General features: G+C 43.8%; 1 protein-coding gene across 1 annotated transcript; it reads left to right on the plus strand.

The window, feature by feature from the left end:
- The first annotated feature begins 1,175 nt into the window (after positions 1-1,175).
- Positions 1,176-5,897, plus strand: LOC311020213 (homeobox protein otx5-like). The gene is made up of 3 exons (XM_084020141.1): positions 1,176-2,018; positions 3,096-3,247; positions 3,402-5,897. The coding sequence occupies exons 1-3, from the start codon at positions 1,919-1,921 to the stop codon at positions 4,038-4,040; spliced, it is 891 nt and encodes a 296-aa protein (XP_083876267.1). The 5' UTR covers positions 1,176-1,918; the 3' UTR covers positions 4,041-5,897.
- Positions 5,898-14,549: the final 8,652 nt, after the last annotated feature.

Here is a 14,549-nt window from a genome sequence, read left to right on the forward strand (position 1 = left end):
TTGGATACTGTGAAATTGTCTCGCAGCGGAGGATGGCACAGGACACAGCGCAGAGAGAGGAGCACGACTCGGTGTGTGGAAGTTAACTTAAACACCAAACAGAAATCCTCGTGGCCTCTGCGAGAATAAAAATATATATATATATATAAAGGCATAAAATCGAAATGACCTTTAATTTGTATGAGTTATGTATGAGTATAGCTGTAGGGCTACGGTACATGTTTGTAGGCCTTAACCTTAGAATGTGCACAAATAAAACCTGCCTTCAATAATGTCAGTACAAATAATTAAATTCAATCATTTAACACATTATTATAACCTGTTCACCAACAAATCAGCCTATAAAATCAGTCACACGTTATACACGGAACATTTGCCAATTATTATTATTATTATTATTATTATTATTATTATTATTATTATTATTATTATTATTATTATTATTATTATTCGGCGGTTATAATCGATATTATTGTTGTTATTGACTGTAGTGAATGAATGGATGAATGGGCCGGAGGGAGCATGTTGGGGATCAGAAGGGGATTTAATAGCAGAACAACGTGGTCTTTGTGCTGCTTTTAATCCGGCCTGTACCCCCTTCTGCACCTCTCCAGTTGCTCTGAACTCTGCCTCCACACTCGGGCAGGACCGTCCAATTATTTCTCCAATTCGTAACAATAAAAGAAAAAGACCAAAGATGGTGATTTATTTCGTGTTCTCGTCGATCAGACCAGAATATTCACATCAGGTTTTTTTTTTTTTTTTTTAATGAGTTCGGCGTAAACCTGCCAAACTGTAATTGTGTCTTCAATTCTTACTTTTTTTTTTTTGTGATGACGTTTTTCAAACGAATCTTTAGCCTCCTAATTATATGAAGCCTATCAGTATCAACAGGTGTCAAAGACAACCATAAATGTTGCTTGTATTATAGAATATAAGAGACACATAAACCCTTCATATTCAGCACTACGGGCCCAACATGAATACATAATGACAGGATGTGTGTGTGTGTGTGTGTGTGTGTGTGTGTGTGTGTGTGTGTGTGTGTGTGTGTGTGTGTGTGTGAGCGCGCGTGCCTTTGCCATAGCGCGCCCGAGAGAGAGAGAGAGAGAGAGAGAGAGAGAGAGAGAGAGAGAGAGAGAGAGAGAGAGGGGGAGGGAGGGAGGGAGGGCTCTGGGTGTCTACTTGGGTAAGAAGTTACTTCTAATTAGCCAGCCTCTTCTTGCTCGCCTCACTTGTCCACTGTGCAGATCCAGATCCTCTCCTCAGGGACCAGGTACCACCAGGGGCTGCACCACTTTTCAGCAGCCTTCAGACCGCAGACCGGCCGACCTTTGCTGGAACTGTTGCCTTTGGTATATACCTTTCACCTGGCGACGTCGGTGCGCACCGCAATTACGCAGGACTTGGACGGAGAAACTGCATCGATGCCATAAACAGTGTTTAATATGGTATCTTACTTTATAGTTTTCGTTTGATTTTGACTTGTTGCTTTCCTTCTTATCTGGATAGAAGGAGCAAAAAAGTACACGCCGGTCTCCAAATCAGCTTTTACGCATCAGGTTCAAACGGGTGTAAAGGCGCACCGCCGTTACATCTAGAGCAAGAACCACAGAGGCCTGGTTCGACAGGGAAGCCTTTAAAGACAGTAAAGGACAAGGTCAGCAAGGGGAAATTAAAAAAAACAACAACTAAGTGACAAACAACCCAGGTTAGAAGAAAAACAGGGAGGGAGGGAGTGATAGGGGGAAACGAGAGAGAGAGAGAGAGAGAGAGAGAGAGAGAGAGAGAGAGAGAGAGAGAGAGAGAGAGAGAGAGAGACACCCCCTGGAGACTAACTAGGAGACCCGGCCCCCGGTCTGAGAGAAGGAGAGAGAGAGTGAGTTAGTGAGGGAGTGTTTTAAAGCCAGCAGGAGGCATGATGTCCTACATTAAGCAACCCCATTACGCCGTGAACGGGTTAACGCTGTCCGGCCCGGGCATGGATCTGCTCCACTCCGCCGGCGTTGGATACCCCAGTAAGTAACAGCCTATGATTTATGACTGTATGCTTTTTTTCCTCTCATTTAGTTAAATCTATCGTTTTTATTATTGTTTCAAGTGAAAAAATGTTTAATATGGAAATGCAGTGGATGAAAGACTTAAACAATGTCGTTGTGTGTTTTGCGTAAAATAGTCAGAAACAAAAATATGTCATACATCGTTAGTTGAAATTAAGCTGCAAAGTTATGCTTTATGAATATGATTATATGTCTCTGATTCTTCAGCCTGAACATGTGTTCATTTGACCTATAAATTCAGCGGATTATAGAGTCAAAAAACAATAAAAGAAACGCGTGTGAATGGAAACGCAGCCTGTTCTCACACGGACTTTACATGGAAATAGACTCCAATCTGTTGCCCTGATCATGTAACCTATTTACAAAAGGATGCTCATTGTACATGGGGTTTTTCATGAACCGACACTTCTTATATTGTTTGGCTGGGGGTACGTGGCCTGATCAGCATCTGTCGTCCTCGAGAAGAGCGTTTGAATGAAATGATGCCGAGGTTTGGCACCGATGTCAGAAGGCGTGTTACAAAGCTCGGCCTTCGTGTCGTAGATTAGAGGTGAAATCAACGAGGTGTTAGTTAGAAGGTGTTTTTTTTTATTTTTTATTCAGAATCCAAGATTTGGGGGTGACTTTCGTTTATTCACTTTGTAAATTTCGATTCTAAAAGTCTGAATTATGGCAGATAAAAGCAGAAGATTTGTTATATCATTTTTATTCGATGTAATAAAAAAACACGAATCATCAAGACAATCTTTAAATCAACACCGTATTTCTTCTAATGTGACCCGATTTATTCAAACTAAACCCGCTATTTTGCAGACAACTTTCTTTAAAATAATATTTAGTCCTACATTATCCGGTAATTTATAAAATGTAAAACCGAGTTGAAATAAAGTTATTATTCACTTTCATAGTGAATGAAAGGATTTCCATAGCCTAATTTAGATACAATATATCTGTTGAATTATGGAGTTATTTTTAAGTTAACGCGCGCATAATAATCATAATAATAATTTTGTCCTTTTTTTTAAATCATTTTAGACACCCCACGTAAACAGCGTCGGGAGCGCACCACCTTCACACGCGCACAGCTGGACATCCTGGAGGCTCTGTTTGCCAAAACGCGCTACCCAGACATCTTCATGAGGGAGGAGGTGGCCCTCAAGATCAACCTGCCGGAGTCCCGAGTCCAGGTAACACATTTACTATAGACAAGCATTGAGTCTCTCTCTCTCTCTCTCTCTCTCTCTCTCTCTCTCTGTCTTTTCTAGTAGCTATATGACTAATGTTAAGCATGGAGTTGATAATGACGTGGTGGTTCTATAATCAACCCCTGCCATCCTCCAGGTCTGGTTCAAGAACCGTCGGGCTAAGTGCCGCCAGCAGCAACAGCAGAGCACAGGCCAGTCCAAACCGAGGCCCCCTAAGAAGAAGGCGTCCCCTGCTCGTGATGCCAACTCCGAGGCCAGTGCCAACCCCTCCAATGGACCCTACAGCCCTCAACCCCCTCCCCCGGGCACCGCCATCACCCCCAGTTCCAGCGCTGCAAGTGCCACGGTGTCCATCTGGAGCCCTGCCTCCATCTCCCCACTGCCAGACCCCCTGTCTGTCTCCTCAACCCCCTGCATGCAGCGCGCCTCCGCCTACCCCATGACCTACACCCAGGCCCCGGCCTACAGCCAGAGCTATGCAGGCTCCTCCTCCTACTTCACCGGCCTGGACTGTAGCTCCTACCTGTCCCCCATGCACCCGCAGCTGTCGGGCACCGGAGGCGCCTTGAGCCCCATCACAGCCTCCTCGATGGGTGGGCCCCTCAGCCAGTCCCCTGCCTCGCTCTCCTCCCAGGGCTACACAGCCGCCTCGCTGGGCTTTGGAGCCGTCGACTGTCTAGACTACAAGGACCAAGCTGCCTGGAAGCTCAATTTCAATGCCACTGACTGTCTGGACTACAAAGACCAGAACTCCTGGAAGTTCCAGGTCTTGTAAATAGCAAGAAGTGGGAGGTGGGGAGGGAAGGGGATACGGGAAGAAGTGAGGAATCAAAGTAGGGTGAATAACCAGATTGTTTTGGTGTGTTTTAGAAGAAGGAAGAGACCTTGAGGACACAGAAATCAATTAGTAATATCATACGAAGAAATCAGCTGAAGTAAAGTCTTCATTTTTGTTTCAGAAAAATGTGTGGAAGTCAACTCTGTTGAAGTAAAAATCTGTCGATGCTCAGCTTGACGATTGACAAGAACAGTAATTCTTTCATTCTGCAGCTCAAGTGGTACCAGGGCCAAAATTGTTGTGATTTACATACAGTATAATTAAATTAATGATTACAAGAAAATTGCTTTTCATTGGAGACTCAGACGTCTTGGTTCATAGAATATTTTCCCATCTCAATTGTTTGATTTGAGGTGAATTCAGAAACTGCTTGACTGGGCCCCGCTTGGACCAGCAGAGCTTCCACAGTTTCAGTGACCTGCAAGTTTTCCTGCATAGACAGCCTTGAAATCAATGTGTTACAGCACAAGAACTGACTAGAGCCCGTGCTCACGTTTCTTTCTTTCTTCTAGACTCTAGACTGTCTCGTATTTTCTGTGATGTACTTCTTTCATAAAGCTGCTTTTTTAAGCGAGCTGACTCTAAAAAGCTTTGAGCCGAATGACTCAATTCAACCCAAACTGGCATCTTGAAGAGGGTGTCTTTACGGAGTGGCCACTAATTAATGTGAAAACAGGACAGAACAGAAGCGGATGATTCCCAGTAGCCTTGTGTGATACTGACCCTCTGCAGCCTGTGTGTGATAGGGGGTGGAGTTGGTCACCGGAGTGACTGCAGTACAAACCTGTTGCCTTTGAGCATGGTTGAAATCATTAGCAGAATGGCTCGTGCATTGTTAGTTTTAATAGGATCACTTCCAGACAATTTGTGCAACAATGGCCGCATTGTGGCTATTGGCAGCCGTGTACTCTCCCCCCTCACCCTCGCCCCCACCCACCCACTCCATCTCACAGCGTTTGCATGAGGTTAGCGGATTGTTGAAGCAGTTCTTGAATCTACAAATGACTTTATTATGAATGGTTTTGCCGATAAACTGCTCCAGAGAGGCTTTTTGATGGGAGAGAAGACTGAAAGGGAAGGGACCGGGTCGCTACGCTGACGCCCTCTGCACAGAGAGTTTGGTGCCTCTCTCAAGTCCAACCTGTAAAGATGTGATGGGTACCGCTTTATGTGTTTGATGTACCGTTTGATTTTTTTTTTTTTTTGTATTAGACATTATGTTTCTTTAAAAAAAAACTATAAAAACAATTGTGAATTTGTTGAAGTAAAAATTGTGGTAATTTGTTTTGAAGTTAATATTATTATCAGTATTATTACTATCATCATTGATATTATGTCTTCAGCTGACATGGACATTGCTAATATACTTCTTTTTTTTTTCCTTTTGTAAATATTAAAACTTGAAAATGCAATCGTGTCTGGTATCAGCAATGAGTTGTTACGCAGGCGTTCCACCCAACACAATCACCCTCTTTCTTAATTTCTAGAAAATTGCCAACTTTTTATTTTTTTTCTGTTTGTATTTTTTCTGGTTTCTGCTTCATCTTCTTCTTTTTTTCAAACTCAGGGGTTTATCCAATAAAAGTAGCAGTAATAGGATACAATGCTGTTTATGCTCCTTAATCATTTACTGTACTTTTATCTTTTGCATTACTATAATCGTCTCTGCTTATTATTATAATTATTGATTTATTTTGTATATTTCATTTGTCTCCTGTGTTCAACCAGTCTCACCGCCACCATGCTAGATGATGTTTCTGAGACATTAAACAACTTCATTAAAACTTATGGATCTCTGTGTTCTGTAAGTCACTGGATTTGATGGTTTCATTGCTGAATACTGGGTTGAGGTAGAGCTATGATGACGTGTTGTCCTCCTCTTTGGGGCTACCATAGGAGGAAAAAGTGTCGGAGGAATGGGAATCCGTTTCTGGGAGCGTCCCACTAATCCATACAAAAGGTTGAGTGGGTATGAGGTAGAGATGAGAGGGTTCAGGGCAGAGTGGACGGAAAACAATAATACTGAGTCCCACCGCGCTTGCCAGCCCCAAACTGAAGCACCAGAGACGGGCAGATTATTTTGGATTGCTGACTGTTTCTGCTCCTGCCACCGAGGGTCAGCTCCACTGGGGGGTTAAGAGAAGTGCACTGGTTGAGAGGTTTTAGGGCTGTTATCGGCTCATGGTGTGTTGAGATGCTTGATATCTTCGCGTGTAGCAAATGCTAACATGCTAAGCTGAGGTGGCAAACAGTAGCACTGTCCTCGTGTCCATGTTAGCATACTGGTATTAGCATTTAGCTTTGTATCCTACACCACACAATATCTTTTCATATCATTAGTATATATATATATATATATATATGGTGCACATACGCGTAGATGTTGAACCTGCACGTCTGAGGGCGTTGCACTTGGCAGCGTTTATCACGTAGCACACTGTTAAAATACTTAATGGGACTAGAGAGTCAAGCTTAATGCTGATCACGATTACACCGTGCCACAGTCAGTACTACATGTCTTGGCTGGCTGTTGCACCTTTCTGCTCAGACGGCCAAGTAACAGTGAGTCTCTGCCCTTTGACTGGGATTTAGCCAGTGCAGAGTTCAGTCTTGTGGTGATGCAGCACAACCTCGGCCATGCAGCCCAAAAGCTCATTACCAAGTGCAACCGACTACGGTCACGAACCACTAACGAGCTCGGGGTTTAATAAGTGTTCGGTTACTAAGTCACACATCGAGACAACGGGAACTTTATACGTGGATGGATGGATGGATGGATGGATGGATGGATGGATAGATAGATAGATAGATAGATAGATAGATAGATAGATAGATAGATAGATAGATAGATAGATAGATAGATAGATAGATAGATAGATAGATAGATAGATAGATAGATAGATAGATAGATAGATAGATAGATAGATAGATAGATAGATAGATAGATAGATAGATATGCTCCTGTAATCCGCCAGCAGCAGCATATGGACCCTGAAGCACAGAGACACAGCCACAGATACACTCAGGACTTAGAAATATGATTCATTTCTTTCCTCTCTCTAATCCCCAACAAACAAGCTGGTGGCCAGCCTGCTCTGGAAGCACACTGTAATCATGCCACAGGCTGCTGCCAGAGCTGACGGGCCTCCCCTTCATCCCTCCTCCCCCCTGCCTGCATGCGGTCCATTTTCCTCTTAATCGATTCCTAATCCCAGCGCCGCCATGCATACACGCGTCGAGCACACGCATCAAACACACACACGAATACGTGCAGACACACTCGCAATCATCAAACCCATATACATCTTATCTAACCGTATACTCAGCTGTTCCTAGGACTGCGCTCTTCTGGACAGAGACCTCAAATGTTGCTGCTACATCTGTAACGACTGCTGTCCTCTGTTGTTTGTCCACCACGATGTTCCGGTTGGTTAGACATGACCACTTTATCAGTCTGGATCTGGAAATCCCACAGGATCTTAGCTTGGTCATTCTCAACCACCTTTGGAGGTGTCTTCCATTTTGACCTCAGGACTTCCGGCCCATAATACATAGTACAGATGTTCCTGTACACTTCCTGTGCCAGGCTGGTGATGATGATCCATGCCTGCATCTTACACCCTGCTGATATGTGCTACACTGTCTCAGGGGCATCTTTGCACAGCCTGCTCCCGGGGTCCTGTCTGGTGTGGTTGACCCCGACCCCGTCCTTGTGCTCGCCGCCTGTTCGTGTGCTGCCATGATTAGTGCCTCTGTATGTGATGTCACTTGAGTCAGTGTTAGTTGGGGCTGAAGACTACACATTTGGAAATTATGAAAAATCTGGAGATGTGGAGCTAGAGGATGCCAGGCCTCGGCAGCCCACTCTTTATCTCTGCTTGGCTGCTTTAGCCACTGCTAGCAGAGCACACATACATCTTCGTCACAACTATTGGCGATTTAGTTGCATTCTGGGTAATGCAGGCAAAAGGGAAGAAGAACTGAATGTGTGAAAAAACAGCCAATAAAGCAAGGCTTCATCGGAAATCAAGTTCTCTTTCAACATATCCGTGTCCAAGTTTAAAGACACAAAATAAATCAGAATGGGACTCGTCGGGAAAGGTGGAACCTGCTTCAAAATATCAGGTTTAAAATATGATCATGATGGAACAGCCATTCCCATATACAACTACAAACAATTGAATGCATAATTGGCTCATTTTATCATCGAACTGATAAAAAAAAAAAAGGTCATGAAGCATAAGTCATTAAATAAGATTTGCAATGGTGCAGTAATGCTGCTAAATCACACAGCCCTGCAGTGTAAGTAGGTGTGAGTGATCTGCAGCTAGTAGTGGTAACAGGATCAGTATTACAGTATGAATGGATCAACCAGACACTGTCAACCTCAGCATACACTTTTGCTGAAGGCTTTGCTGCAGATTACAATTTAACACCTAGTTAATATCACTAATAGTAAAAGTCAGAGTTTTAGAGCTACAGATTAATGATATGTTGGACTAAATCATGTTGACTGGATTATAGGGGGCCGTTTGAATATGTGAATGGAGTCGCTGAATGAATGAATGTCTTCTTTTTTTTTTGTCAGACTTGCTCTGCTTTGAGGTGATTCCGTATATTACAGGCCTCCATAAGTTGCACTCTTCACCCTTGCCTTGCTCAAGGGCACCTGCTGTAACATTAGATGTTAAAGGAAAAGACAGCGTGTGTTTTCCACCCTGTCGAAATGATTCAAACTGGCAACAAACTTTTCTTGTGTGTACACATTTCCTCTGCCAGAGATTTGCTGCATGTAACCCCTCTCTTTTCCGTCCCGTCCCAGCACCCTTCCTTCTTGCCACCTCCTGTCTTCTGCCCCTTCCTTCTTGCCACCTCCTCGGGTGTGCCCCCTTTCCCCCTCTGCTCCACCGCTCCTTGCAGTTTGTTATTCTTGCTGATCTAATTTAGAGAATGTCCCAAATCCTCTTAGTGTCCTGCTCCCTCAGCACAACACTAAGTGAATTAGACAGGATTACTGTCTTCCTCCTCTTCCTCCTCCTCCTCCTCCTCCTCCTCCTCCTCTTCTTCTTCTACTTCTCCTCCGTGCTCTCTCCTCATCATCCCACTTACCCTATCTTTCCACTTGCATGTCCATCTTTTCTCTGGACATTTCTCTTTTCATCGGCAGGATTAAAGCATTCTCCCTCTCCAGATGACAAATTGGTTCCAATGTTCCCCCTGGTGACAGATGCTCCCGCAGGCCCAGTGCATCATGGGACATAAAGTATCATTAATTAAACTTTGCCCTCTGGTAAATAAAAATAGAAATAAAAAACCCCAGAATGACACAGATGAAGTCCAACAAACATGAGCATGTACAGGGAGATGAAATTGTAGGTTAGAGGAAAACTGTTCCCGTCTCTCGCTGCCTCGCCACGTTCCCCTCCCACAACTTTAGAGTCGTCAAACATAGAGAGCCATGTTAGCTGGGTGACATTCTCTACATGATCTTAGTTGGACGGCAGTACAGAAACACCCCCCAGGCCCAGTCAGGCCATCCAGTTCCAGTCTCATGCCAGTGTGATGTAGTCTAATCTCTAGTCTGGCTCTCTCAGGTTATCCCTGATCTCTGCCGTGCCAGTACAGGGTCAATTTAGTCTCCCTACTGTTCACTGTGATGTAATTTGATTGTCACATTCTTTTCTTGTCTTTTCTCCTTTCTGGATTTGTTCCGGTGACCATCCAGGATCCACACATGCCAGAATAGTATTCAATTGATTCAACTTTATGTTAATATTGATGCCACACAGCCACATGTGACCTTCTAGGAGGGTTGAGATAGCAAAAGACCCAAGTCAATTAAAGGGTTTAGAGATGTGTTACATTGTTGGGGGTCAGGACACCCACAAGAAGTCACAAGATAAATCGTCATTCAGAGGGGGAAAAACATATTGATCTTTGCCATTTTTTGTACCCAATTATTGGATTAGTCACCTCTTCAGAGCTCTAAAAGTAAAATCCAGATGTTCGATCTTTAAAACAGGTTATATCCAGTGGGTGTATGCAACTGATGATGAGGGGTCACAAGTAGACTATCATTATCACAGAGACGGAAAGCCACTAAATCAAGCCAATTGTTGAACCAAAATGAAAATAATTTATTGTACATGCTTGTACTGCCAGTTGAAAAATTTATGAAAATTTAATGTTTTTCTGTTTTCTAACTTGAAAGGTAAAACAATAAGAAATTCAAGATTTAGTGTGTAACTGCACTTTGGGCCTCGCAGACTTTACTTTTGTTACATCGACAGATGTTGATTGTTTTAAATTGCTCTTATATGCTCTACCAAATATCTATTGTATTTCACTTCATCGTGTACTTAATTTGCTGGTCATATTTGACACCAGCATTAAACAATTACAATAATGTGAAGGTAACTTTACCCCAAGTATACTGACTGTGGTATGAAATGCCCTTTAAGTTGTCACACAGCTAAAAGCTACAATACTAAAAGTTAAAATGCTAAAGGCTGAAGTGCTAAAAGCCTTTTTTATTGTTATTTTTAGTCATGTGTGCCAAACACAACATCAGCCCTACATGTGTGGAGAATGAGAAGATTCCAAGTTTGTCCAAAGCTGCATGAAAGCCAGCAGGTCTGTAACAGTTACAGTTCTGAGTTACAGTTCAGTCTGTAAGGTCCTGCCAGAGCTTTTGAACTTTGCTCCCATCACTCCACCACGTTCACGCCCCCCCCCCCCCACGCTGTTTTTCTTTATCTGATTTTACAAGTGTTTTTTTTTTTTTATCTTGAGCTCCACTTTGCCAAACTGTGCTCCTCTTTCTTTATCAATCTCTCACTATCACTATGCCCCATCTCTTTTCTTCTCTCTCTCTCTCTCCCTCTCTCTCTCTTTCTCATTCTCTCTTCATCTGTGCCCCCCCCCCTCCCAAACGCCCCACCCCTCCTGCATCTCCCTCACTTTCAGTAATTCCAGCGTTGCCTCTCTCGCTTGCCCTAATCCAGCTCTGACCTCAATCCCGTGATGTAACGGATCATGTGATGTGGGGAGAACGACAGAAAGAGAGAGAGAGAGAGAGAGAGAGAGAGAGAGAGAGATGGAGAGAGAGATGGAGAGGAACAGGGGACGTAAAGTGGGGAAACATGGTCTAATCCCCGATGCTGGAGCCATAGACCAATCACACAATGATGGGGTTGGGGGTCAGGGGGTGCCTCCATTAAGTTACAAAATATTAGTCTCACACACAAACAAACGCACATACATACCAGCACACGCAAGAACATAGGAACACACACACACACACCAATCTTCTGGAAACAACAAGTCAACATGTTTGTTTCATCTCTGTGACTCAGTGGCTATTTAAATGTCAATTTGTCCGCACACCGCCAACAACAGACACAACACCAACCGGGCTGTTTATGACTGACAGGCAGCCTCATACATAAATATTTACTGCATGCTGTTATATGATATATATCTCATATAATCACCTGTTGTTGTATAAACCAAACCACAGGCATCGGGCCATTACAACACAGCGGCCATACAGCTGATGAAGTTAGACCTACATCACATATTATATTCTAAAACATGAATAACTAACTCAAACTAATGGAAACCCATTTCATGTGTAGTATACACCTACTGTATACAGCAAGGTATAAGATACAGTAAGTTAACAGACAGAAGTTAATAAGATAACAGCTCATGACATAGTATTACAAAGACTTAACAATGGAAATTTGTTTCATAATGAGCTTCCATAAGATTTAAAATAAAAAGCATGAATTCAGATATGTTTTTTTTAATGGCTCATATAGCAGGACAGTTATTTACTTCCTTTCAGCTTAAATGTATTTCGACTTCTTGTATTATGACTTTTGTCAGACAGATTAGAAAGAAAGAAAAACGAATTCTACTATTTTAGCATTATTTAGCTCTTGTTTCTTCAGTTGCACAGGATCTTTCCTCCACAGTTACAGTGAGCTTGCAGTGCCATTTAAAAACGTTTATTATGGAGAGGGGGGGGGGGGGGGGGGGCATCTGCTTTTGTGCCTTGGATAACAAAATAGTTGAAATATCATTTAAGCCCAGGACATGGCAGGTATAGAATCAGGCTGTAGAAACAGTGATCGTCATGGTCCGAGCGTGTTTCTTCGTTTTTGTTTCCTGTTTTAGTTTGAAAATCTCTTGTTTCTCATCTCGTTCTACTTCCTGCCTCTGCTTGTGCCCCACTTTGTCTGCTTCGCCCTCGTGAGTTTCACCTGTTGCTGTCAGCCCTGCTGTCACCTGTCCCTTGTTATCTCCCTGATTTTAGTCTCTGTGCTCCCCATGTCATCTGTCGGTTGCTCTTTTGCCGTTCGTGCCTGATACCTGCCTGGCCTCTCAGTTTGAACAGTTTATTAAATAATTTAACTGCACCGGTCAGCCTGCTTTTGTATCTGTATTTTGGTCTTTCTTTGATCTACAATATATCCATAAACTATGTGAGCCCTTTTTGTAATTCACACTGAATGATGGCGTGACACTAGAGGCTCACTTGTGCTAACCCTACAGAGACGTATGCAACGAAACAGCACGTACTGTCACTATTGACTCTTGTTAAACACTGTTGCTTGTTGACTACCATGCTGTGCTAATGGCTGAACATGGTTAATCCCTGGGAGCAGTGCCTATACTCCCTCCACACCCCCACCCTCAGGTCCCACAGCCCTCCCCCACTCACCATGTCTCTTTGTGCACTAGTACACTAAATTAATCTCAGTGGTGCGCTCATCTACTCTGAACCCACTCACTCCCCACCACCCCCCACCTCACCCCTGCCCCTCGCACCACGACTAAAACCCTTGGCTCACACACAAAGAGATGCCCCCATCTCTTTGCAGTTCCCTGCCAACCGTCCCACCTGTACACAACACAATGATTGTCCAGTTGTGTGGAGTTGTAAAAGTGAGATCAACAAATGTTATCCCATCCACACGTACCGAAACAATGTTTTTTGTCCGTTTTTCCTTGCCATTGTTTCAAGAAAATGTGCGTCCACACAAATCCACTGTAAACGACTCTGTAGTAAATATTCCAGGCCTTTATGTGAAGCTGTTTCTGCTACAGAAATACACCAAAAACGCAGAAGAAGAGACTTAGCATTGGGAAGTAAACACATTGCTTGACCCAACGTTTGCCATTGCTATTGCAACAAGTGAAAGCTACGGCTACTATCCACCCGACCACCCGATCAATAAACACCCATAAGATGACAATTTGGCCCGTATAAATAAAACCAACAATAACCATCAACAGCCGTCACCCTAAGGACCTTAACGAGGCATTGTCACACGTTGGGATGGATTAAAAATAAATGCAACATTCATGGGAAGTTAGCTAGCATAAATGTCAGTTGTTTGTTAGCATCATAAAAAAGTAGCAAATCTGTGACTTTTTTCTCGAAATATTGCCCCCCTCTCTCGGCTCTGTTTTTTTTTTCATACAGTGGCCCTAATATGCCGTCGTACAAAGGAGCAGAATATCTGCTGCAGCACGATCATGCGCACGTAGCCTGCCATTGTTGTTGTTATCCCTAACCCCAACCCTAACCTAACCCTAACCCCAACCCTAACCAACCCCAACCCTAACCCTAATGATTGTTCAGTGTTCACTGCACTGAACCGGTTTTGCAGGTGATGTGAACTGTTTAGCTCAGGTGACTGTTGGTGATGCAAACTGTTAGTTTTGCGCAGTTGTGCCCGCTGTCGTTTAGCAATCGGGGGGGAATTTCATGAGCTTCTCCGGTGGAATGTGATTCGTAGCAACGGCAATTGCTTTACATTTACAGGTTAAGGTCTATATTAAACAGGCTTCAGCATCTCCCAGTGTCTTTATCTATCTCTGTTCCACAACTCCAACTGTAGTCATGCGTTGTCGTCGGGTCCAGCCCTGAACATTTCCCCAGCATCTCCTCATTCCACTGTAAACTCTGACCCCCCCATCCACCCACACACCATACAGGCCTTGTGTACATCTGTCCCTCTGTATTCTATGTCTATAAGCCCTGTCCCTTCCCAAAGACACACACACACACACACACACACACACACACACACACACACACACACACACACACACACACACACACACACACACAGTACCAGTTGTGGACTAATCTGGGGTTGACCTCTCAACCTGCCCCCCCAACACACACACACACACATCTTTCTCTGCCCCTCTCTTCCTCAACATCCACCCACCTTGTTCCCCCCCCGCCCCTCCTCACCAATCCCAGCACTGTGTTAATCTGGTGCTGGTCTGACGGTCAGCACTTTGTGCAGCAGACAGACAGATTGGCTTTAATCCCCAGAGTGCCACAGATGGAGCGCCACTACGCAGACCCTGGGGTAGGCAAACCCAGTGGTACACACACACACACACACACACACACACACACAC

Source organism: Eutrigla gurnardus (genome assembly GCF_963514095.1).
Source record: "Eutrigla gurnardus genome assembly, chromosome: 10".
NCBI lineage: Eukaryota > Metazoa > Chordata > Actinopteri > Perciformes > Triglidae > Eutrigla > Eutrigla gurnardus.